We start from the raw sequence: 23,962 nt of genomic DNA, 5'->3' as shown, positions 1-23,962 counted from the left end.
AAAATCAATGGGTCTGAGCTCATGTGCGTGTTCTGCCATGGACCGTGTGTACGTGTGGAGCATACGTGTGTCCGTGTGCTCCACATGTCAACATGTCTGTTTTTCTCCGGCACCATGGGTGTTACACGGAACGCAAACGGACCACACGGAGGTGTTCCGTGTGACACGCGCCAGAGAAAACACACGTGTCTGAGAAAAAAAAAAAACTATACTCACCTTCTCCAGCCCTCCTGTCTGTGCCACTGCTGTCACTTTCTTCCGACTGCCCTTATTATGCTCATTGCATATTCACTTCACTGCGGCCAGAAGCAGCAGCAGCGGGGAGTCGGCATGACCGGAGACCGAAGATCAGCACCACGGACAGTGACGCCAGGGACAGGTGAGCAGAAAGTTCCCGTTCTCCGTGTGTTATCACGGATAACACACGGAGAACACACGTGTGCCATAAACACGGCTCACGCAGGGCAATACGCACCTTTGACACGTCCGTGAAAAACGTGCGTGATTTTCACAAACATGTGAAAGAGGCCTAAGTGGGAGAACTTGCACAATTGGTGACTGACTAAATACTTTTACTCCCCACTGTGTATACAGTACAGACCAAAAGTTTGGACACACCTTCTCATTCAATGAGTTTTCTTTATTTTCATGACTCTGAAAATTGTAGATTCACATTGAAGGCATAAAAACTATGAATTAAAACATGTGGAATGAAATACTTAAAAAAGTGTGAAACAACTGAAAATATGTCTTATATTCTAGATTCTTCAAAGAAGCCACCTTTTGCTTTAATTACTACTTTGCACACTCTTGGCATTCTCTTGATGAGCTTCAAGAGGTAGTCACCGGAAATGGTCTTCCAACAGTCTTGAAGGAGTTTCCAGAGATGCTTAGCACTTGTTGGCCCTTTTGCCTTCACTCTGCGGCCAAGCTCATCCCAAACCATCTCAATTGGGTTCAGGTCTGGTGACTGTGGAGACCAGGTCATCTGGCGTAGCACCCCATCACTCTCCTTCTTAGTCAAATAGCCCTTACACAGCCTGGAGGTGTGTTTGGGGTCATTGTCCTGTTGAAAAATAAATGAAACGCAAACCAGATGGAATAGCATGCCACTGCAAGATGCTGTGGTAGGCATACTGGTTCTGTATGCCTTCAATTTTGAATAAATCCCCAACAGTGTCACCAGCAAGGCACCCCCACATTCTTTAGCCCAAAGAAGTCTCTTCTGCTTGTTGCCTGTCTTCAGCAGTGGTTTCCTAGCAGCTATTTTACCATGAAGGCCTGCTGCACAAAGTCCCCTCTTAACAGTTGTTCTAGAGATGAGAAGGTGTGTCAAACTTTTGGTCTGTACTATATATATATATATATATATATATATATATATATATATATATAATTATTATTATTATTATTATTATAGTACCATCAATTCCATGGCGCTTTACATGTGAAATACATAATAGGGACAAGTAGAATAATCATAAACAGTACAAGACACAGACAGGTACAGGAGGAGAGAGGTCCCTGCCAGCGAGGGCTCACAGTCTACATATATATGTATTAAAAAGAATAGTAACTTGTGATTTGGAAGGGAAAAAGCTTTACCACAATATATTTATATATTAATAGTTGTTTATATACATTAAATATATATATGAGTTTTTTTTGTTCACTATACTTGCATGAACAGAGGCGGAATATTGCCGAAAAATTAAATTGTTAGCTGATAGAGATAAGAAAATCGATTCGCAATATCCCAGTCCAGATGTCACGTTTGTATTCCATGGAAGTAGTACATGAACCTTGCAAACTGCCTCCTATCGAACGCTATCCCTGGCACTTGTTCTGGTTTATAGGCCTGAAGTGATGTTATAGGCAAGATGCATGCATGATGTTGCATCATGTCTACTCGTTAGAAGATGCCAACAGGTAGAATGCGGATCACAGGGTGGCTATGGAATACTGAATTGGCCACTGAACTAAAGTTTTTTTAGAATCAATTCACTCATTTCTTAATTATGCTAAGTTTATTTCTGAGTCTTGTTCATTGTAATATCTAAATCATTAGTCATGTTATTATCTAAATCACTACTGACCTCATGCTATGCTTTTCTTTTTGTTTAAAAAATTTTTTTTGAGGCACTTCAATCATTTGCATATGATACAAATTTTAGCTCAAATCTTAACTCAAAAAATGGTCCAAAACATACCAATAATCATCAATATGTCTAAATGTCACAACAGTGACAGTTAGGTAGTAGGGATAGTATTCAACTGATCTGTCCCTCAATCTAGGTGTCCCTAGGCTAATCCCTGTCGCCAAGATTACCCCTGAAGGTGGAGATGCATGGGTGTCATACCTTGCTAACCTCATGGATACGACTCACCCAAATGTCCCGCCTACCCCACCAGGTTGTAAAGGGGCAATAAAGCAAGGAAGTACTCAATGAACTCAGGCAAGGCAACTGGTATGAAAGGGCTCCACGATATTTAATTGTAAGTTGTTCTGCTGCTAAAGTAACGAACACCTCTGCTAAACAGAAACAAGATCCTCCACTGAGGTCAGAATAGAAATTCTATATCCAGCATGGAGTGAAGCCAGTAGTTTATCGATATAGTGGAAAGGAAAGATAATCACAAGATGCAGCAGATATGAAGGCTAAGAGAATTCTCAGCCAGCAGGGAAAGGGTCCTTAACCCCTTCAGCATAGAACAGAAATTACAACAGCAAAATAACAGTGAGCTTTACAAAAGGCCTGCAATTGATTAGAGACTTCCTGACTCCAGGTCCCCCAGAGGTGACATCAGGATGCGGCATACTCATGACACTAAAATTAGGACTGCAAATTTTAGACAGTGCAAACTTAGACCTTTTTCCTAAATATACCCCAATGTCTTATATGCTTTAAGAATCCTACTAATCCATGAACTAATTTGAAATATTAGTTCATAGTATTTTATACGTTCAAATACAGAGACATGTAACATGTAAGACATCGGTTGCATATTTCTAAGTACATTGAGTATCAATCTGTCTCGTCCAATCCTGGTCAACTTCAAAAGCTAATAACAGATGGTATCCACTTTATCTACAAATCATGCTGTCAACCAATCTCTTTTTACTCACACAACTCCCCCATGACTAACCATAACCATATCTGGTTTGACAAACGTTACAAATAGAGATGTGAAAAACAAATATTAGAATAGGGATATGGAATACTTAAATGTACTGCTGAGTACATGTTAAAAGATTTCTGGTAATTTTATCTCTACTGGCTAACACGGTACAAAGATATATTTTACTTGTGTTAAAATAGCGTCAGCAAAGGAGGATAGTCCACAATTGTGCTCATTCTATATCACAGAAAGTTAATGACACAGCTCATTGCCTTTATACAATCTACAAATAAATGAGTTTTCTGTGTGCATGGCTCAATGCATTATTCATGAAGAATCTAGCCCAACATTATAGATACAGCAGGTGCGTTATAAGAAAAACTTCCCTATAAATAAGGTAAATTGTATACAAATCTCACTTTAGAAGTGGCCATTGTACATTACATTTTGTCAGGATCAGTTGACAACTGTTTTCCCCACCCAATATGAGAAGTCAGATCACAAAATCTGACATTTCATGTTGAGTGGACAATAGTGATGGGCGAACCTCCCAAAGTTCGTGTTCAGGAGCCTCGGGCGAACTTTTTGTAAAGATCGAGTTTGGTTTCTGAGATAATGCGAACTTGCGTCCAAACACCGAACTTGGACTTTACAGTTATGGGATGGGGGGGGAGTCTGTAAAATAAAGAATATAGTTAATAATAAACATTGTCATTATACTTACCGCTCTCGCGACGCGTCCTGCAGACTGTCTTCCAGCCGCTTCTGCTTCCATGTCCGATCATTGCTGTGCCCCCAGGTTGCAGGACCTTCCATGACCTCATAGCCATGTGACCAGTCTGGTGTGAATATTGTACAGACATTGGCTTACAGACTGGTCACATGGATATGATGTCACGGAAGGTCCTGTAACCCAAGAGGTATCAACAGTCACACCAGACTAGTCACATGGCTATGACGTCATGGAAGGTTCTGTAAGTCAGATGTAGCAGAGCTGAAGATGCTCGCCTGCCTTTGGACTACGTCGGAGCGTTTTGTTGAGTAATAAAGATGGAGTCATAAATATCTTCTGTTTATTTCTAATAAAATATTTTTTCTCTTTGTTGTTGTTTTATTTTATTGTTAAAATAACAGACAATCACAAACTCTGTCATAGAGTGGGCGTCTGTGCTTGGATGCTGGAGTAACCTGAAATCAGTCCATACATTCTAGCATCTAGAATGTATGGCAGATTCCAGGTTACTCCAACAGTCAATCATAGACACCCATTCTGCGTGACAGCACCTGTGATTGGCTGTTGGGTCTCTCACACATAGTAGTGTAAAAATAAATAAATAAAAAAATGATGTAGCACTCTACGGTATTTTTGATTCTCAGAGCGGTTAAAGCAGATGGCTACGGACTGCCACCCCATCTGCCTGGCTTTACCTTGGCTGGAAATCAAAATACAGGAAGCCCATTAATTTTGATTTTGATTTTTGATTCTCAGAGCAGATATAGATTCTCAGATTTTGATTTTTGATTCTCAGAGCAGATAAAGCGGATGGCTACGGACTGCCACCCCCATCTTCCTGGCTTTACCTTGGCTGGCAATCAAAATACAGGAAGCCCATTAATTTTGATTTTGATTTTTGATTCTCAGAGCAGATATAGATTCTCAGATTTTGATTTTTGATTTTCAGAGCAGATAAAGCGGATGGCTACGGACTGCCACCCCCATCTTCCTGGCTTTACCTTGGCTGGCAATCAAAATACAGGAAGCCCATTAATTTTGATTTTGATTTTTGATTCTCAGAGCAGATATAGATTCTCAGATTTTAATTTTTGATTCTCAGAGCAGATAAAGCGGATGGCTACGGACTGCCACCCCCATCTTCCTGGCTTTACCTTGGCTGGCAATCAAAATACAGGAAGCCCATTAAAAATATTATTTAAAAAAATAATTAAAAAAAAATGCGTGAGCTCTCGCTGTATTTTTATCGCCAGTCAGGTAAAGACAGGCAACTGGAGACTGAGATTCTCAGCATTTCCAAGCGTTCTGCCCCCCTATGCTAAAAGCTGCAGCCCACACCCGCCCCTGGAAATGGCGCCATCTCCAGGCGCTTTACCCAGCTCGTCCCGCGGCCCTGATTGCAGTGGCACACTGGGTAATAAAGGCATTAATACCAAGCCCAAAATTCACGGTGTCATGCCAAATTAGACATGGCCACCAGGAATTTCTAGTAAACAGTAAAAAAAACCCCACAACCTATACAATTTTTTTTTATTACAAATAAAACAAAAAAAAAATTAGAGACTCCATCTTTATTATAAAAAAATGATTAGTCCGAACGTAGTCCACAGGTAATAGCAATGTCAGCTCTGCTTCATCGTTCTGTATAGTTGCCTCTACAGAGCGAGAAGCAGAGAGAGCAATGTTAGCTCTGCTTCATCACTCTGTACAGACAAGTGTCTCTACAGAGAGACACACATACAACATGCACATACAACAGAGAAATACCACCACACCGTGGCCAGACCACATATTACCACCACACACTGCCTGAATAATACTACAATAATGATCATGAATAAGAACCACAATACTAATAACACTAATATTACCATCAGTGCCATTATACACAGGAGCTCTGTATATAGTGTCAGTGTACAGATAATACAGTGATCACCAGTGACATTAATTAGTGACATTATACACAGGAGCTGTGTATACAGTGTATAGTGTGTGTGTGTGTGTGTGTGTGTGTGTGTGTGTGTGTGTGTGTGTATGTACTTGTAATACACTGACTTACCAGTGATGTCTCTAGCTGAAGTTATTCATCTTTATCTGAAGTTATTCATCTTCATCAAAGTGAAGGCTTTTCAAAGTGAAGGCTTTTCCTCTTCATCTGTCGCTGACCGCCATCACTTCTTCCTGCCATGACTCTGCAGAAAATAACACACAGTTACCTATAGCCGATCACTCCCAGAGCACATACCTCACTTTTCCCCCAATTTCTACACCATGAGTGGCACAGCACTGGGTTGGTGGCACACAGTACTAGGGGCATACACAACGGCAGGAGGCTCACAGCAGTGGGAGACAGGAGGCTCAGACCAGTGGGAGACAGGAGGCTCACAGCAGCAGGAGGCAGGAGGCTCAGCAGCGGGAGACAGAAGGCTCACAGCAGCGGGAGGCAGGAGGCTCACAGCAGCAGGAGGCAGGAGGCTCACAGCAGTGGGAGGCAGGAGGCTCACTGCAAAGGGAGGCAGAAGGATCACTGCAAGGGAAGGCAGAAGGCTCACTGCAAGGAGAGGCAGGAGGCTCACTGTAAGGAGAGGCAGTAGGCTCACTGCAAGGAGAGGCAGGAGGCTCACTGCAAGGCGAGGCAGAAGCACTTACCTTGAGGCTGCATGTCCTCTTCTTCCGTGCAGCTCTGGTGATGTCGGTGCGGTGCTGTGGAACTCTTCTGCCTCAGTCACGGCACTGCACAGTTCAAATGTACGCGCACCTGAAATACGCGCGCACATTTAAATATGAGAGGCGCAGTCTACAGGTCCTGCACGCACCTCATTTTGTGCAGGCCTGAGGACTCCTCGCAGTGCAAGGAACTGTGGTGAGTCACATGACTGTGATGTCACCACAGGTCCTGCTACAACCTCGGAAACTGCAGAGATCGCACAGATTATTCTGTGCGATTACTGCAGTTTATGATGGAAAGGCTGGGGACCTATCAGAGCATGGGGGTCCAGTTTGCCCACTAAACACCCCTGCCCAGCCCACAGTAACAAGCCTGCGATACCATGCACAATATAAAGAATGGCGGCCCACTGGTGACCGGGAGCCCACTGGGACCCCGAGGGCCCACCGGAGGATTCTCCGGTGCTCCACTGGGCCAGTCCGACGCTGATTGAGCCTATTGGTCACAATCTTTAGTCTGCAGAACAGAGGCATATATTGGAGTACTAAAGGTGTTATATCCTCTATGTGAGTATGTGCTTGGACTGGCAGGCTCCTTTCAACCCCTTCAACCCTGGCGGATTTTCTGGTTTTCATTTTCGTTTTTTCCTCCCCTTTTTCCAAGAGCCATACATTTTTTATATTTCTGTCAATATAGCCATAAGAGGGCTTGTTTTTTTTGTGCGACGAATTGTACTTTTTTTTTTTTTTTTTAAACATCTTTTTTTTTTTTATTAACCCTTTCACGACCGGCCGATTTTTCGCTTTCCGTTTTTTTTTTTCGCCATTCTTTTTCTGAGAGACGTAACTTTTTTATTTTTCAGTCAATATGGTCATGTGAGGGCTCATTTTTTGCGGAACGAGCTGTACTTTTAAATGAAACCATCAGTTTTACCATATTGTGTACTAGAAAATGGCAAAAAAATTCCAAATGCTGAAAAATTGCAAAAAAAGTGCGATAGCACTATGGTTTTTGAGATATTTTATTCACTGTGTTCACTATATGGTAAAACTGATGTGTGGGTGTGATGCCTCAGGTCAGTGCGAGTTCGTAGACACCAAACATGTATAGGTTTACTTTTATATAAGGGGTTAAAAAAAAATCGGAAGTTTGTCCGAAAAAAGTGGCGCACGTTTTACGCCATATTCCGTGACCCGTAGCGTTCTCATTTTTCGGGATCTTAGGCTCAATGACGGCTTATTTTTTGCGTCTCGAGCTGACGTTTTTAACGGTACCATTTTTGCGCAGATGCTACGTTTTGATCGCCTCTTATTGCATTTTGCGCAAAAGTTGTGGCGACAAAAAAACGTCGTTTTGGCATTTGGAATTTTTTTGCCGCTACGCCGTTTACTGATCAGATTAATTGATTTTATATTTTGATAGATCGGGCGTTTTTGAACGCGGCGATACCAAATGTGTGTATATTTTTTATTTTTTTAACCCTTTAATTTTCAATGGGGCGAATGGGGGGTGATTTGAACTTTTAGGTTTTTTTGTTTTTTTTTAATTTTTTAAAACTTATTTTTTTACTTTTTTTTTTTATTTTACTAGTCCCCCTAGGGGGCTATTGCGATCAGCATTCCGATCGCTCTGCAGTATCTGCTGATCACAGCTGGAAGGCTGTAAACAGCAGATACGCTGTCTTTCTCTTTTGCTGTGCCCCGGGCACAGCGAAAGTGAAACCAATTCATGTGTAGTACAGGAGTCATCACATGACCCTGTACTACCATGACAACTATCGGGAGTCACGTGATCGCGTCACGTGACTTCCGGTTTCGGCGGTAAGTAAAAACTTTACCGCGATTGCGCTTATAATGGCGCTGTCATGTATTGACAGCGCCATATAAGGGGTTAATCGGCACGAGCAGATAACGATTCTGCTCGTGCCTAGCAGGCACACATCTCAGCTGTGAAAATCAGCTGAGATGTGTGCCGATCGCGGCATGCTGCCGCCGGAGGACCGCGGGCAGTAAGATTATGTCATTTAGGACGTAATTTTACGGCCCGCGGTCGTTAAGGGGTTAAACTTTTAAACATAACAGAAAGGGAAGCAATAACTTGTTCAAAGAATTAGACAGTGTACATGACATTGATATGCTCAACATTCGAGCAGTGTACCTTGCAGATTACTATAGTGGTAGTTACAACCTTTTTAATTTAAGCTATATGAAAAAAAAGGAAAAGAAGACATGTACACAAAGAGACAATGAACAATGAGTGAGAATGTGAACCACTCCACAATTATGCCTCTGTGATGGTATCAGCCACCGATTCCATATAATGCACATTAAGTAATTGCTGATGTCCCTAAAGCCCCCAATGTCCCCCCCAGGTCTTCCAGACAGTACCATTCCGTATGGCGAAAAGGACTGACTATTTTCAGAATTTCCTGAGGACTATAGTGGAACCCTATAAACTGTTTCCACAGCGGAAAAACTTTCCCTGCTGATTTTTCTTTGCTCCTTTCAGCTTCTAGCAATTCCAGCCCTAATAATTGTTTCATTTGAGATATTATTGATCCCATTGATGGAATATTTGGTTTAAGCCACTCGCTAAAAAGATTTCGTAAAGCCACAATTAAAAATGTGTGAATATTTCTAGGGATCTTCACTTTGTCTATCCCAAGTTGAGATTCAGATTCAGGGGGACGAAGCTGATGGAAAAGCAAAGCCTGTGGCGATTGTGGAAGTTTTGTTCCCCAACATGCCTGGATCTGGTCTCTTATTAGCTTCCAGTAAGTTACTACTTCTGTGCATTCCCACACCCCATGCCAAAGGTTTGTATAGGGCACCTTACATTTAGGACATGCTGTAATTCTGTCAGGGCAGCTATGGGAAGGCGGGATGTTAAATCCATACAGCGCTGTGTGCATGAGTTTAAAATAAGTCTCCCTCCATCTCTCACACAAGATGGATTTTCTCACCCGTTCCCACCCTTGCAGTATTGTCTCAGCTATATCCAGATCTCCGGTCCACCTCTCCCATGTCCTGAACAGTTTACTGTGTCTTGCTTTCAAAAATTTGTGTCTTATGTTACCATACAGTGAGGAAATGCTCACCATCTGGGTGCATTGGCCAATAATTTCATCTAGGGCATGAGAGGTAGCTTCCTTTTCTAACTGTCTGAGTCTGGATTGACAGAAAGACCGGAGCTGCAGGACCTGCATGAAATGCTTACTATGTATCTGAAATTTGAGCATGATTTCTTGTGGAGACATCCATTTTTTATCCTCTAAACTCATAATACTCCCCGCTTTCCGTAAATGGTCACTTGTCTGTCCAATTACCGCCCTGACCTCTGCTCCCTGGGGGAATTCGGGGTGGCCAAATATTGGCATATGTTTAGAGATCAAGAAGGGCAGTTGGAAAGCTTTCCTTACTATTTTCCAGCACATTATAGTGTCCCTTAGTAGAAAGGAGGATTTTACCGACTGTGGCAGTTTGGCTTGTTTAGTGTGGATAAGAGCGGTTAGGTCCCAGGGGGCGGCTAACTGTCGTTCTAGATGTGTGTTTGAGTAACAACTCGTGTCGTGCATCCAATCCACCACATGCCTGAACAAAGAGGCGATATTGTAAGCACGTATGTTTGGGAAATTAACCCCTCCTTCATTTCTTGATAGCATCAATTTTTCTACAGCGATTCTGGGTCTTTTACCTGTCCAAATAAAGTGTGTAAAGGCCTTCTTCAATTTGTTTATGTCTGAGTGTCTTAAAATCAGGGGTAGGGTTTGCAAGGGGTATAGGAGTCTGGCAAAGCTAATCATTTTGATCAAATGACATCTACCCAGAAGGGATATTGGTAAGTGATGCCACCTTTGCAATTCATCCAATATTTTACCTATCAGGGGGGTATAGTTTAGTGAGTATAATTGATCTGGTCGCCTCCCTATCTTTATACCCAAATACGATATATGTGACTTTGAGACACGGAGCTCCAAACCCAGCTTCCTCCAGTGCTCCAGGGGTGTTTTTTCTCCTAGTTCTAAAAGTTCGCTTTTGTTAATATTGATCTTGTAGCCCGAGTATTCCCCAAATTTCTGAATAAAATCAAAAATATCTCTTAACTGTGCTAGTGGTCGTGACAGGAACAATATGACATCATCTGCAAAAAGAGCAATTTTGACTATATCCTTGCCTACTTTAATTCCGTCAAATAGATCAGTCTCCTCCACATATCTAGCAAAGGGTTCCATGGCCAGGTTAAATAGCAATGGTGACATTGGACAGCCCTGTCTGGTCCCTTTGTGTAGTTGAAAATGAGCAGAGAGGAATCCAGGAGTATGTATTCTGGCTGTAGGGCTGTTGTATACCCCGTCCAAGTATGTTCTAAATTTGCCTTTTAAATTGAAAGTGTCCAGTGTCGCCCCCAACCATTCCCAACTGACATTATCAAATGCTTTCTCTGCATCTAGAGTTAGGAGAGCTGGTCTGTCACCTGAGTGTTGCTGTCGGCCCACCACATCCAACACTGTCAAAACCTTCCTTATGTTCTTAACTGCAGCCCTCCCTTTAACAAACCCCACCTGAGCCGGTTTCACCAACTGAGGAAGCACCCCTGCCAAACGCTCAGCCATTATTTTAGACATAATTTTTTGGTCTAGGTCAATTAGTGAAATAGGTCTGTAGGAGCCTGCCTCTAGGGGGTCCTTTCCTTGTTTCGGTATTACTTTGATGTACGTCTCTTTGGATCTGACTGGAATGTCCCCTGTTGTCAAAATAGTGTTGTAATAAGTGGTCAATGTCGGGGAAATCTGTTCTTTAAGTGCCTTATAAAACTCCCCACTATATCCATCAGGTCCGGGTGCCTTCCCATTCTAAAGATGACTAATAGTTTGCTTTACCTCCTCTTCCTTAATATCCGCATTAATTACATCCAACTGCTCCTGTGTAAGTTTTGGGAGAGATAAATGTTGGAGAAAGGATCTGCCCTCTGTTATGTTGGTGTGTGAGGATTTATATAGGTCTTTATAAAAGTCTTGTAGTATGGCATTTATGTTTTTGGGATCGGAAGTTACCTTTCCTTGTCTATCTTTTATTCTGACTATGGGAGATACTTTAGAGTGCCCCTTCGCTAATCTCGCCAATAATTTACCCGCCTTGTTACCATATCTGAGTAATTCAACTTCTTGTCTAGTTCGATGCATCTGCTCCCTTCTGTCTAACCACATCTCAAACTCTTGTTTGACCAGTTTCCAATGTTCTCTATTTTGAGCTGAGGGATTCTGCAAGAACTCCGTGTAAGCTTGTCTGAGTTTTGCACTCGATTCGGAATACCCCTCCTTCACCTTTTTCTTGAGGGAAGAGACATACATTAAAATTCTGCCTCTCAGCACAGTCTTTGCCGTATTCCAAAACAGAGCAGTTTGATCTATGTGTTCTCTGTTGTCAAATATAAACTCCTCCCACCAGCAGCGCAATTTGTCATTAAATCCCTCATCCTTCGTAAGGAAGGCTGGAAACCTCCATATAAAGTCTGTCCCCCTAACCACCTTGTCTGTCAGTTCCATACCCACTGGGGCATGGTCTGATATGACCAAATCATATATTTCAACCGATTTCAGTCTATGCAATAAACTCTCAGAGGTCAAAAGATAATCGATCCTTGACCAGGATTGGTGGACATGGGAAAAATGAGTAAACTCTCTAGCGTCAGGATGTAGCCAGCGCCAGACATCCCTCAACCCAGTCTGGTTAAGAAGAGAAGGGAGTGCATTTTCTTCTCTATGAGGGGCCCTGCTCTGGCTCCTTCTGTCCTCATCTATTTTATGTACTGTGTTAAAGTCACCACCGGTGATTATCAGAGGTGAATTGTCAAGAATAATCTTCCTTTCTATATCTTCAAAGAAGGATTTATTTGAACTATTAGGACCATAGATGTTTTGTATAGAATAGGTTTCTCCCCCATGATCTATAGTGACCCGAACCCACCTCCCCTGGTCGTCACACTCCTGGGACAATAGCTGAAACGCAAAATTCCGGTGGAATAAGATCACTACCCCTGCATGTCTCCCCTGTGCTGCCGAACCCACTACAGTCCCAACCCAAAATCTTTTAAGTCTGAAAAAATCTTCTTTTCCCAAATGAGTTTCCTGAAGAAGAACGATATCTGGGGAGAATCGTTTGAGGTGTCTCAATACCTTAGATCTTTTATTCGGGGACCTCAGGCCTTTTACATTCCAGGAAATGATAATCATAAGGGTCCCTGTGGAATCTATTTACTGCTTTTTACTGGTCGCTTGTGGAGGTGTTGCACAGCACTCTGAGTCTCTCAGTGACTCTTAAAAGAAAGAAGAAGATGTTAGAAGAAGAAACAAAAAAATAGAAAAACACAGCAAAGCAATCAACACTTAGTCAACAGTAACTTTAAATTCGTAGTGCACTGTAGTGTGTTCCCAACTCTACACACCACCAAAAGTGCTCTGGACTTCACTTTTTTCTGAAGATGAGTGTGCTTGGTTACACAATCATAATAAAGAAGCTCATCTTGCACCATAGGAAAAAGATACAAAAGAATACCAGGGTGCCGTCCATATCTCTTACTTACACCCACCCAATTTGACCAAGTCGGTTATTTCGTTACTTCCCTCGCCGAACCACAGGATACATCCCCAAGGAAGGAGGGTATAGATTGTGTGGACAAGCATCCCCCGGCTCGGCGAGTCACCCATGTCCCAAGGCAGCCCATAATCCTCCCCCACTAGATCCCTGCCAACCTTTGCTCACAAAGATAGTTTGTTCAATAACTTGATATCCCCACCAAGACACTGCGGCATAACTCCAGTCTATTAAAAGGAAAAGTAGGTAAGAGGATGAATCAAGACTGTCACTGAGGTTTTTCATCTTCTGTGGTCCGTAGATCTCTGAGATTTCGGTGACTGTTGCCGTTCGTCCCCCTTCCGATCTCTTCTTCTCTCTGCAATTTTTGCCGATTGTAATATTTTTGAAAAATCCTCAGCAGGGACGGATACTGAAGCGTAAAACTTCTTTTGGCTTGAAATAGGGAGACACAAATCTTGCTAAAGGCTCTTCTTCGCTTGGCCACGTCTGCAGAGTAATCCTCGAATAAGAGGAGCCTCATACCTCTTATGATCAGTGGTTGAGTTTGCTGTCTATAAGCCCTTATGATGTCAAATTTATCGTTATAGTCTAGAAATTTCATAATCACTTGGCGTGATCTTAGTGTCTGATCTCCGGATTCTCGATTATGGGAACGCAGGTCTGGGCCCACCCTGTGAGCTCTTTCAACTCTACATCCTCTGTTGATTCCCAAGGCTGTCGGCAGATCCCTTTCACACAAGCGTTGCAGTTCGGCAGTCGGGACCGCTTCAGATAGCCCCACTAATCTTAGATTGCTGCGTCTGGATCTATTTTCGAGATCTTCAACTTTGTCTGTTAGTCGTTTTGTCTCTGCAACAGTTTCTTCCAGCTGTGAAGACATTTGTTTATTTTCCTCCTCCAGAGATGACACCCTCTGCTGCAGCTCCTCTATCTGTCCTTTATGTTTGTTTAGTTCTCCCCGGAAGTTATGGAGGGCATTCTGGATAGCTTGCTCCAAGGTTTTCTGAATCCCTGGCATGATGTTGGCTGTGACCTCCGCCGCCATATTTTTGTAGTCTATCGTTTGCGGTTGCTGGGCATCCTCCCTGCTGCCATCATTAGGATTGTTTATTGAGTCATCACTGAAGGCACTGTGGAGCGATTGAGATACATCCGCAAGGACTTGTTCCTCCAAAGGGCTTGATGCCATGTCTCCCTCCCTTTTGCTGCCTGCTCTGACCTCTGCTTGGCGATAATGGTCTGATTTTTGCGCGCTACGTAGAAGGTAGCGATCCATAGGTCGCTGGTCCGCTGGCTGGGAGAAAAGTTCCTCTTTATCAGGAGGGGAATACCCAGTTGAAAATTGAGGATCCTGTTTTAGGATTTATTTATTTACTTCCAGTCCTCTTAGAAGCCAGCAACCATTACATTGGGTGCAGTTCTTTATGTTGGCCACTGGGGGAGAGTGTTATTTGAGATTTTTTTTTTTTTTCTTCAAAGTGAGGTGCTATGACTGCCTCAGTCCACCAGATGTCGCTCTTTTCCCCAAACAGCAATTCACTGAGTAATGGCTGAAGCAGAACTGTTTCCCGCCCAAATATGGTCGAGGTGATCAAAGGAGCCTGGAGCAGTCTAGCAGCCACCTCCTCCACTCCTCTGCTGCCTCTTTTCTGCCAGTCTGTCCTCTGAGAGTCCCTGGTCTCTCCCTGCCTCAGATCTTCCTCCCTGCTACAGGTGGCAGGCTTTCCTCCTCAGCCCAGGTGAGAGCACTGTCTGGCTTGCCCCCAGGGAATGAGATCACCAGTGGGGGGTCACTCCAGTGCCTCAGAATCACTGCCTGTCCCAGAGGGGGGGGGGGGGTAGGGGTATATGCAGGGCTCAGGTCTCCAGCTTCCCTCACTGCACGATCTATAGTGGCACACTGCTGCAGAACTTCCCTCCTACCTCCTCCACGTTGCTTCAGACAGAGAGGTGATTGCAGTGTCTGCTCCCCCGCTCCCCTCCTCGGTCACAAAGTTCTCCGGTCTCAGATCTAGCAGATGCTCGAGTGGTGGGGGTTATATGCAGGGATGGCTTATACCCGGTGGCAGGTCTGCCTTAGGACGCTGGATGGGGACGGATCTTGCCCTGGCTTTCAGTTTGATCTCTGGCTGATGCTGGAGCTCTTCACTGCACGTCTTACATCCTCAGCGCAGGAGCCGGAAGTCCGAATTGTACTTTTGAACGACACCATTCATTCTGCCCCATATTGTACTGGAAAATGGGGGAAAAAATTCCAAGCGTGGAAACATTGAAGAAGTTGAAATCACAATAGTTTTGTTTGTTTTTTTTAATTACAATGTTACAATGGTAACATTAACCTGGCATTCTGATTCCCCAGGTCAGTATGAGTTTGTAGATACCGTATACATATAGTTTTACTTTTAAGTGGTGAAAATAAATTCTGAAGTATAAAAAAAAGAATTGGGATTTTGTCATCATTTTACTAGACCCGTAGCGTTCTCATTTTTCGGGACGTGGAGATTGAAACTTTTAAGTTTTGGGGGGGGGTTATTTTTTAAACTTTTTTTAACATTTTTTTAAATTAATTTTACTAGTCTTCTTAAGGGACTTTATGACTGCACTGTCCAATCACTTCTCCTGATAAGAGCGAAGCTTCAGCATCCCTCTATCAGCAGAAATGCTGTTCTCCTGTGATTGTAGGTGCTCTGCTAGCATTCACAGGAAGCACGTCATGACAGCAACAGGAGTCATCAGCTGACCCCTGACAATCCATCGTCGATAGTGGTGGGGAACGGCGTGATGCCCGCCAGAGCACGTTAGATTGTGCTGCAGAGTTTCACAGCATGATCTAATTAGTTCCTCCCGCGCCTGTTAGGTGCACATGTCTGCTGATCAGATCATCAGACATGTGCGGGAAATGCATTAACGGGCCGTATCCGACTAATAACGTATAGGTATATCATTGGCCATGAATGGGTTTAGTATTAATGAACAATGGTACAGAATAAAAACCTGAAAACGGCCAGAAAACATTTAGGAAATATACAGTGATACACATATTCATAGTACAATAATGTTACTTGTCAACTCTGTATTTGGTCAAATGAAAAGGGAACAATTTCATCTGACCCATTTCATTTTTGTGGCAGTTTTTCTTAAGAGTTTTTGGAGTAAAGTCAAGAATGAATTCAAAAAGAAAAAAGTATGAGGTAACAGCAGACATTTTTGTCTGGTTCCAAATAAAACTGTGTTTCTAGCCAACATGAAATAATTAGGTATAATAACCAGTTTCATAGCCAGTCTTCCAATACTTACACATCCTTGATTGCATCTTTGATGCTCTCACAAGCCTGGGGGGTCTGCATTCTTCTTAGATGAGTAGGCCCTTGAGATGTTTGGACCTTTTGACCTCGTACCACCCAAAAGATAAGAAGAGGTCAACACAAGTGGAACAGTAGATAAAATATCCACAACATGTGCTTTTAACTTTTGGGTTGTTTATTTTAGAGCAGTCTTTAAAAAGACTTCCAGCTATGGAAATGAATTGTTTCCTGTGAGATTTAAAGAGACAGACATTTATACCATTTCTTGAACTTCTGCTATATACTTCAGAGGAGCTTTCATTCAAATAGTATCTTTTATTTAGAGAGGCAAAGAAGTTAGAATATAATAATTTTATTTATATAGTGATAACATATTTTGCAGCACTCTACAATTTAGCGGGGACATGTGCAGACAATACAGACAATACAAAGTACCACATAGTTTAAGGAGGAGAGAGGGCCCTGCTTGTACGTTTTTAGGTTATTTAATTGAGCAAATAAGCTTGTTTAAAGAGATATGTTTATAAAGCCCGCTTAAAAATGTGGGGCTAGGTATTAGACGGATCATCTGGGGTAGTACATTCCAGAAAACTGGGGCAGCACAAGAGAGATCTTGGAGACAGAGGTGCAAGGTTCAGATTATTGAGGATGTGTGTCTTAGATCAGTTGCAGAATGGAGGGCATGTGTAGGCTGATAGACAGAGATAAGGGGGGAGATGTAGGGTGGTGTGGAACTGTCTTGAGCTTCATGGATGGGAGATATTAGTGTCTATTATATTCATTAGCAAATGGGTAACAAGTGCAATGACTAACACAAGGTGGAGGCATCAGTGAAGTGGCTGGATAAAAATATGACCCTTGCTGCTGCATTCAGGATGGATTGGAGAGAAGAAATTTTGCTTATTGGGAGAATGATCATCAGTAGAGAGTTGCAGTAGCCCAGGTGACAATTAATAAGAGTGACAACAAGAGTTTTTCAGTTTCAAAGGTGAGAAAAGGTCGGATTCTAGAAATATTTTTAAGATGCAGGTAAATGAGAGAGTGAGCAATTGGATATGGGAATAAAGGAAAGTTCTGTGTCAAATGTGACCCTAAGACAACGAGCATACTGCTTGGGAGTTGTGGTTGAACCACTCAAGAGAATTGAAATATTGGGTGTATGTAGGTTAGTTGAGGGAGGAAGCACAAGAAGTTCAGTTTTGGAGAGATTCTGTTTCAAATTGAAGGAGGACATCATGTTGGCGTTCCAATTTAAAAGCTACTGACCTAACCTGATGTGATTTTTTTATGAGATAAATATGTATTAGAGATATATATGTATTAATGATAGATTGATTTAATCGATTAATGTGTTGTAATATGAGTTTAACAATTTTAAAAACCTTCTCTCTTTCAGGTACCAGATACACACAGGTCTTCAGCATTCCATTATACGACCTTCTCAGCCAAACTGTTTGCCCCTGGACAATTTGACGTTACCACAAAAACTAAAGAGTGTTGGTTATGCAACACATATGGTTGGAAAATGGCACCTGGGCTTTTATCGCAAGGAATGCATGCCAACACACAGAGGGTTTGATTCTTTCTTTGGATCACTCTTGGGAAGTGGCGATTACTATAACCATTATAAATGTGACAGCCCAGGAACATGTGGATATGACTTGTATGAAAATGATAATGCAGCGTGGGAACATGACCGTGGTATTTATTCTACAGAAATGTACACTCAAAGAGTACATGACATTCTGGCCAGCCACAATCCAAAAAAGCCTTTATTTCTTTATATTGCTTACCAAGCTGTGCATTCTCCTTTACAAGCTCCTGGAAATTATTTAGACAGTTATAAGTCAATAACAAATGTTAACAGACGAAGATACGCTGCAATGCTGTCATGCTTAGATGGGGCCGTTAACAATATTACCACCGCATTGCAAAAATACGGCTTCTATGAGAATAGCATCATTATTTATTCCTCAGACAATGGTGGACAGCCAACAGCGGGAGGCAACAATTGGCCTCTCCGTGGAAGCAAAGGTACATATTGGGAAGGTGGTATACGTGCTGTTGGCTTTGTTCATAGCCCATTTATAAAAGTCAGTGGCCACATCTGTAAAGAACTAATCCATATAACAGACTGGTATCCAACATTAGTTACTTTGGCCGGTGGTGAAATAGGGGAGGACATGAAACTAGATGGCTATGACATATGGGAGACAATAAGCGAAGGAAAACGTTCTCCAAGAATCGACATCCTACACAATATAGATCCTATGTATACCAAGGCAAAAAATGGATCCTGGACTGCTGGTTTTGGCATTTTCAATACTGCTATTCAATCTGCTATTAGAGTAAACCAGTGGAAACTACTAACGGGAATCCCTGGCTATGGTGATTGGGTGCCTCCTCAAAGTTTTAGCAACATTGGTTTTAACCGCTGGCACAATGAGCGTGTGTCTCTTACAAATGGAAAATCTTTATGGCTTTTTAACATAACTGCTGATCCATATGAAAGGATTGATTTGTCTGAAAAGCACCCAGACGTAGTAAAGCAGTTGCTTAGAAAACTTGCCCAATTCAACAAATCAGCAGTCCCTGTAAGATATCCCCCAAAAGATCCAAGGAGTAACCCTAAACTTAATGGAGGAGTTTGGGGTCCTTGGTACAAGGAAAGTAAAAAACATAAAAATTCTAACAAAAAATCAAAGAAAAAGAAGAACAAGAAGAATGCCAGGCATCGTAAACAACAGTATTCTGGTTGCCATCCATCTTTGTCCAACTCTTAAAACATAGACAATTAGTGGTCTACTAAACAAGAAATCAACTGTCAAGTGAATTGGTATATTATGTAGCACCTTGTACTATACACAGTGCAATATTCCATTGTTGCTGGTATATTTTTTCCATGTGCAATACACCATGAGTGAACTTTTTAAGAATTGTGGTCTTTCTATTTAGATATTTCACATTGAGGTTAAAAACTGATATGATTGAAGAAGCTACAAAAAACTGAACCAAAATTAAATCCCCCATACATATTTAACATTTGAATATGATCAGTGTTCTAACTATGCAATGAAAAGTTATAAAAATTGTAGCTAATGCTGGTGTCCTAGAATTCATCTAAATTGTCCAGGTATTTCCTAACAATTATACTGTTTATTTGATTTTTCTCCTCCGAAGATGATTACAGCGTTGAAATTCATACTTTTTGTTGAATTCATAAATTCTAGAGATAAGTGAGACTCGGGAAATTCACTTCACCAGTGTTTCTCTGACAATCAGATTCCTTATTACATATTAAAAAGGAAATAGATATTACTTAGTTTAAGGTATGGGGTTCTCTTAAAGGGGTGGTTCATCCATTTTTGTTATTGTCTAGTTCGATATTATATTGAGAAACAATGTTTCTCTCAAATAACTTGTGTTGGCAATAGTGCCTGTGAGAGACGCTATTGCAGACCGCTGTTCCCCGCTGCGGTGATGTCATGTCAAGTTCCGCACACGTCACATCCCTGCGTCCGGCTTCAGTCTTCCTGACTCACTGAGCTGTGGGCGGTGTTTCACCGCTGTTACAGCACAGCGCGTCTCCTGGTTGCAGCATTCTCCTGTGAGGGAGGAGGGAGCAGGGAGCAGATGGGCTGTGACGAGCGGTGAAACACCGCTCACAGCTCAGTGAGTCAGGAAGACTGCAGCCGGCTGCAGGGATGTGATGTTTGCGGAACTTGACGTGACGTCACCGGAGCGGGGAACAGCGGTCTGCAAAAGCACCTCTCACAGGCACTATTGCCAACACAAGGTATTTGAGAGAAACATTGTTTCTCAATATAATATCGAACTAGACAATAAAAAATATGGGTGAACCACCCCTTTAAGTTTCTGATCAGATTTCCAAATGTCTGAACAAAATAAAGCTACAAGTTCATCTATAACATTAGCATAATGGACAGAAATATGCTTATGATCTTCTGCTTGACTACATGGTATATACAATTGTGCACACAAACTTTATCAGGTACTATATAGTATATTCATTTGGTCTGTACACTGTTTTTGAAATATTGGAGGTTTTTTTGGGTTCATTTTTGGTAATATTATTTTTCAAAGGAGACTGGCTAACCTACCTAAACATTTGCACTTTATTGAAAATATACGATTAGGTCCCTGTTTTACTGTTTCTATATGGATAACATCTACCCTTAAGTTGAGTAACTTTGTTTTAGTTAATGGGGTTCATGTAAGCTGTGAATTGACAGCTGACATCAAGCCCAGAGGTTACTAATGGATATGGGTTGATCAGATACCCCCCATTACTTACACAGCAAGTGAATAGTTAAAAAAAAACCATACAGGGAAAAAATACTATATTTGAATAAAGACTCAGTAACCTTACATGACCTCCCTGCACTCACCCGGAGAGGGGGGGGACACCACTGTTGTGACTGCAATACCTGGCAAGTGGGGTGATGACACCAGTAACCACCTTACTTGACCTCACCGCTCTCACCGAAGCCAGAGCCAGATCCGGAGTTTCACACAAGCAGTGATGTCATGGAAGGTTACTGATGTCAGCGTCCGTGGGTAAATTCAGGGCTGGCACTGATCGACAGTAACCTATAGACCATCGGTCTGAAAACTTTCTCAAAATGAGACACCATAGAAATAGATGGGCATTGTGTAACATTACTTGTTGCATTATCATCAGAACTGCCAGGATTTTTTAAATTTAATAAATTGGTGCACATGGGCATGTGTGGGAGTTTTTATTAAAATAAAGTATTTTTCCTGTGGGCGCTTTTTTTAACCATTCACTTACCAGTTTAGTAATGGGGGTGTCTGATACACCCCTCTCCATTACTAATCTCTGAGTTTGATATCAACAGTCAATTCACAGCTGTCATCAAACCCATTAACCAATCAAAGACACTGGCACAGAAGGTGGGTGGGGAAAGTAGGGAAGATTCATGTAGTATAATGAGCGAGCCAGAAAAGAGTGTGACTGCTGCCTTATCTTCAAGGGAAAAGTGGTATGTATAGCTGTCCTGTTCTTACCCCGATTTTGCTTCCTTTTACAGCCACTAGTACTTACTGTGACCATTATGCAGCCATTTTACATCACAGAACTTTTGATCTCCATTGATTGGTATCTGGTTTGTTGGTCAGGGTCAAGTTAAGGCCAAGTCTTTTTTTTTTAAGCTTGGCCCAATCCAGTGAACTTGAACATCCATGGGTCTGCTCATCTCCAGCTCTCTGTCAGCTGTTTCCAAAATCTGCAGAATTATGTGGCTGTGGCTTATAACTTGAGATCACTGCAAAATATGTAAAGTGGAACATTTGCAAAAGGACGTAACTTTCTATGGGGTAAATATAAATTGTAAAATGTAAAGGATGAAAAGCACACATGCTTTCAGATGAAAATATCATTAAAAAGAATAATAAACGCACAATGTATACTGTTTATACAGAATTTGATCACTTAGTGACTTTACAAAGATTTCTGTTAAGTATGTTATGTTCATCTGTGCTTATATAAAACTCAATGTGAGCTAATGTGTTCTGTTTGAAATGACTCATGATTTGTTTTTACATCAGTTAGCGCTCATGCTCATAGAATGATGAAGAAGTCATATAATAGTTATATCCTATCAATTCCAATCACGTATTTATGTGTTAAGTCTAACTCCACTCAACTACGTATTTATGTGTTAAGTCTAAGGCTATGTGCGCACGTTGCGTACTGGCCCTGCAGAAATTTCTGCAGCGATTTGAGCAGCACACGTGCGCTTCAAATCGCTGCAGAAACAAAAGCCGATTTCATGCGCTCTGCATGTAGCCCCTCCCAGCCCGTCCCATAGACAGAGCAGGGACTGCATGCAGAGCGCAGGAAAGAAGTGACATGTCACTTCTTAGAACACACTCTTCGGGCAGCAGCCGAAGCGCTGCGCTCTAATACGCCACGTGAAAACGTCTCCTGCACAATCTCCATAGAATATGCTGGGGACGCAGGATGCATGCAGTTATGCTGCGGTGCAGATCGCAGCATAACTGCATGCAATTACGCAACGTGCGCACATAGCCTAACTCCACTCAACTATGTACGATTGTCTTTAGTTATCTCCAGAAAAGGCTCGTCAGCTTCAAAGCATAACTGTGGTTTCAACCAAAAGTATAATAAAACATTATCTTCCTGCCTTCGTCAAGTTAAAACTGCTTTTGGTGTATATACAGGTCTCTGCCTGGAACTAGAAAAGAGTAAACCTGGCTCTACCGTGATATCATTGGTGCTCTGAAGTAAATATAATAACCACGAAAAAGAAAAAGATAACTTCACCACTCATACAAGAAAAACTAGAAAAGTAGGGAAGTCGGTTGGTGTTATTTTATTGTGACAAAAAGCAATAATAACAAAAAATCCTGTTATTACCACCGACGTTTCGGCCAAAAACACTAGCCTTTCTCATGGTAGTAGGGATCTGTATATTATAAAGCATATTTCACAATACAATGACACCCGTGATGCCGGAGAAAAACGGACATGTCTACGTGTGGAGCACACGTATGCTCCACGCGTACACACAGACCGTGTGCGCAGACCCATTGATTTGAATGGGTCTACGTGTGCCCATGTGCTATACACGTAGACATGTCCGTTTTTCTCCAGCATCACGGGTGTCACACGGAACGCAAATGGACCACACAGAGGTGACACGCACCGGAGAAAACACACATGTCTGAGAAAAAAATATCAAAACTTTACTCACCATCTCCAGCCCTGCTGTCTCTGCCACTGCTGTCACTTGCTTCCGACCGCCGCTCATTATGCTCATTGCATATTCACTTCACTGCGGCTGGAAGCAGCAGCAGCGGGCAGTCGGCAGGAACGGAGACCGAAGATCAGCACCACGGACAGCGAAGCCAGGGACAGGTGAGTAGAAAGTTCCCGTTCTCCGTGTGTTATCATGGATAACACACGGAGAACACACGTGTGCCATAAACACGGCTAACGGAGGGCAAAAGGTACCTTTGACACGTCCGTGAAAAACGTGCGTGGTTTTTCATGGACGTGTGAAAGAGGCCTAAAGGGATAAAAAGAGAATACAATGAGTACAATGAACCTATGCTATATAAATATTCCAAGGGGCAGTATAGATTTACCTAGAGAACATAGAGAGAAGGTATTCAGCCAAGGTGCTACTTGTAAAAATAATAGGAAAAGGTGGATGCCCATACCTTATAAAAAGTAGAAGAACAAAAAAAGATTCACTAGAAAATCTCCCCCACATACATCAGCGTGTAGATATGCTTTAAAGAAAAAAGTCTCAGGTATAATTATATAAATGGATCCTTGCAAATATGTACCGAAGGAACATTTCTTTAAAGAGAAATGTATGGGTGTAAGTATTTGATTAGAAAAAAATTAGAAAAAATGGGAAATGATATGGGTACAATAGATCACATACCTGGTATCATTACGTGACCTTGGGCTGTATAAATACCTTTATAGAAGGACTATTGAGTAATACTGTGAAAATATGGACAAAGA

At 42.0% G+C, this 23,962-nt stretch overlaps 1 protein-coding gene across 2 annotated transcripts in view; it reads left to right on the top strand.

Annotated features, from left to right (window-relative positions):
* ARSJ (arylsulfatase family member J) overlaps positions 1 to 19,802 on the top strand; it is a 201,829-nt gene extending 182,027 nt beyond the window's left edge. For both annotated transcript variants that reach the window (XM_075350018.1, XM_075350026.1), the window contains exon 2: positions 17,819 to 19,802. In XM_075350018.1, coding sequence (XP_075206133.1) covers positions 17,819 to 19,205 — 1,387 coding nt within the window. In that variant the 3' untranslated portion in view covers positions 19,206 to 19,802. The remainder of the gene's footprint in view (positions 1 to 17,818) is intronic.
* Positions 19,803 to 23,962: the final 4,160 nt, after the last annotated feature.

This window comes from Anomaloglossus baeobatrachus, chromosome 1 (assembly GCF_048569485.1).
Source record: "Anomaloglossus baeobatrachus isolate aAnoBae1 chromosome 1, aAnoBae1.hap1, whole genome shotgun sequence".
NCBI lineage: Eukaryota > Metazoa > Chordata > Amphibia > Anura > Aromobatidae > Anomaloglossus > Anomaloglossus baeobatrachus.
The sequence above is the reverse complement of the archived record's forward strand: the minus strand, read 5'-3'. Positions and strand labels throughout refer to the sequence as shown.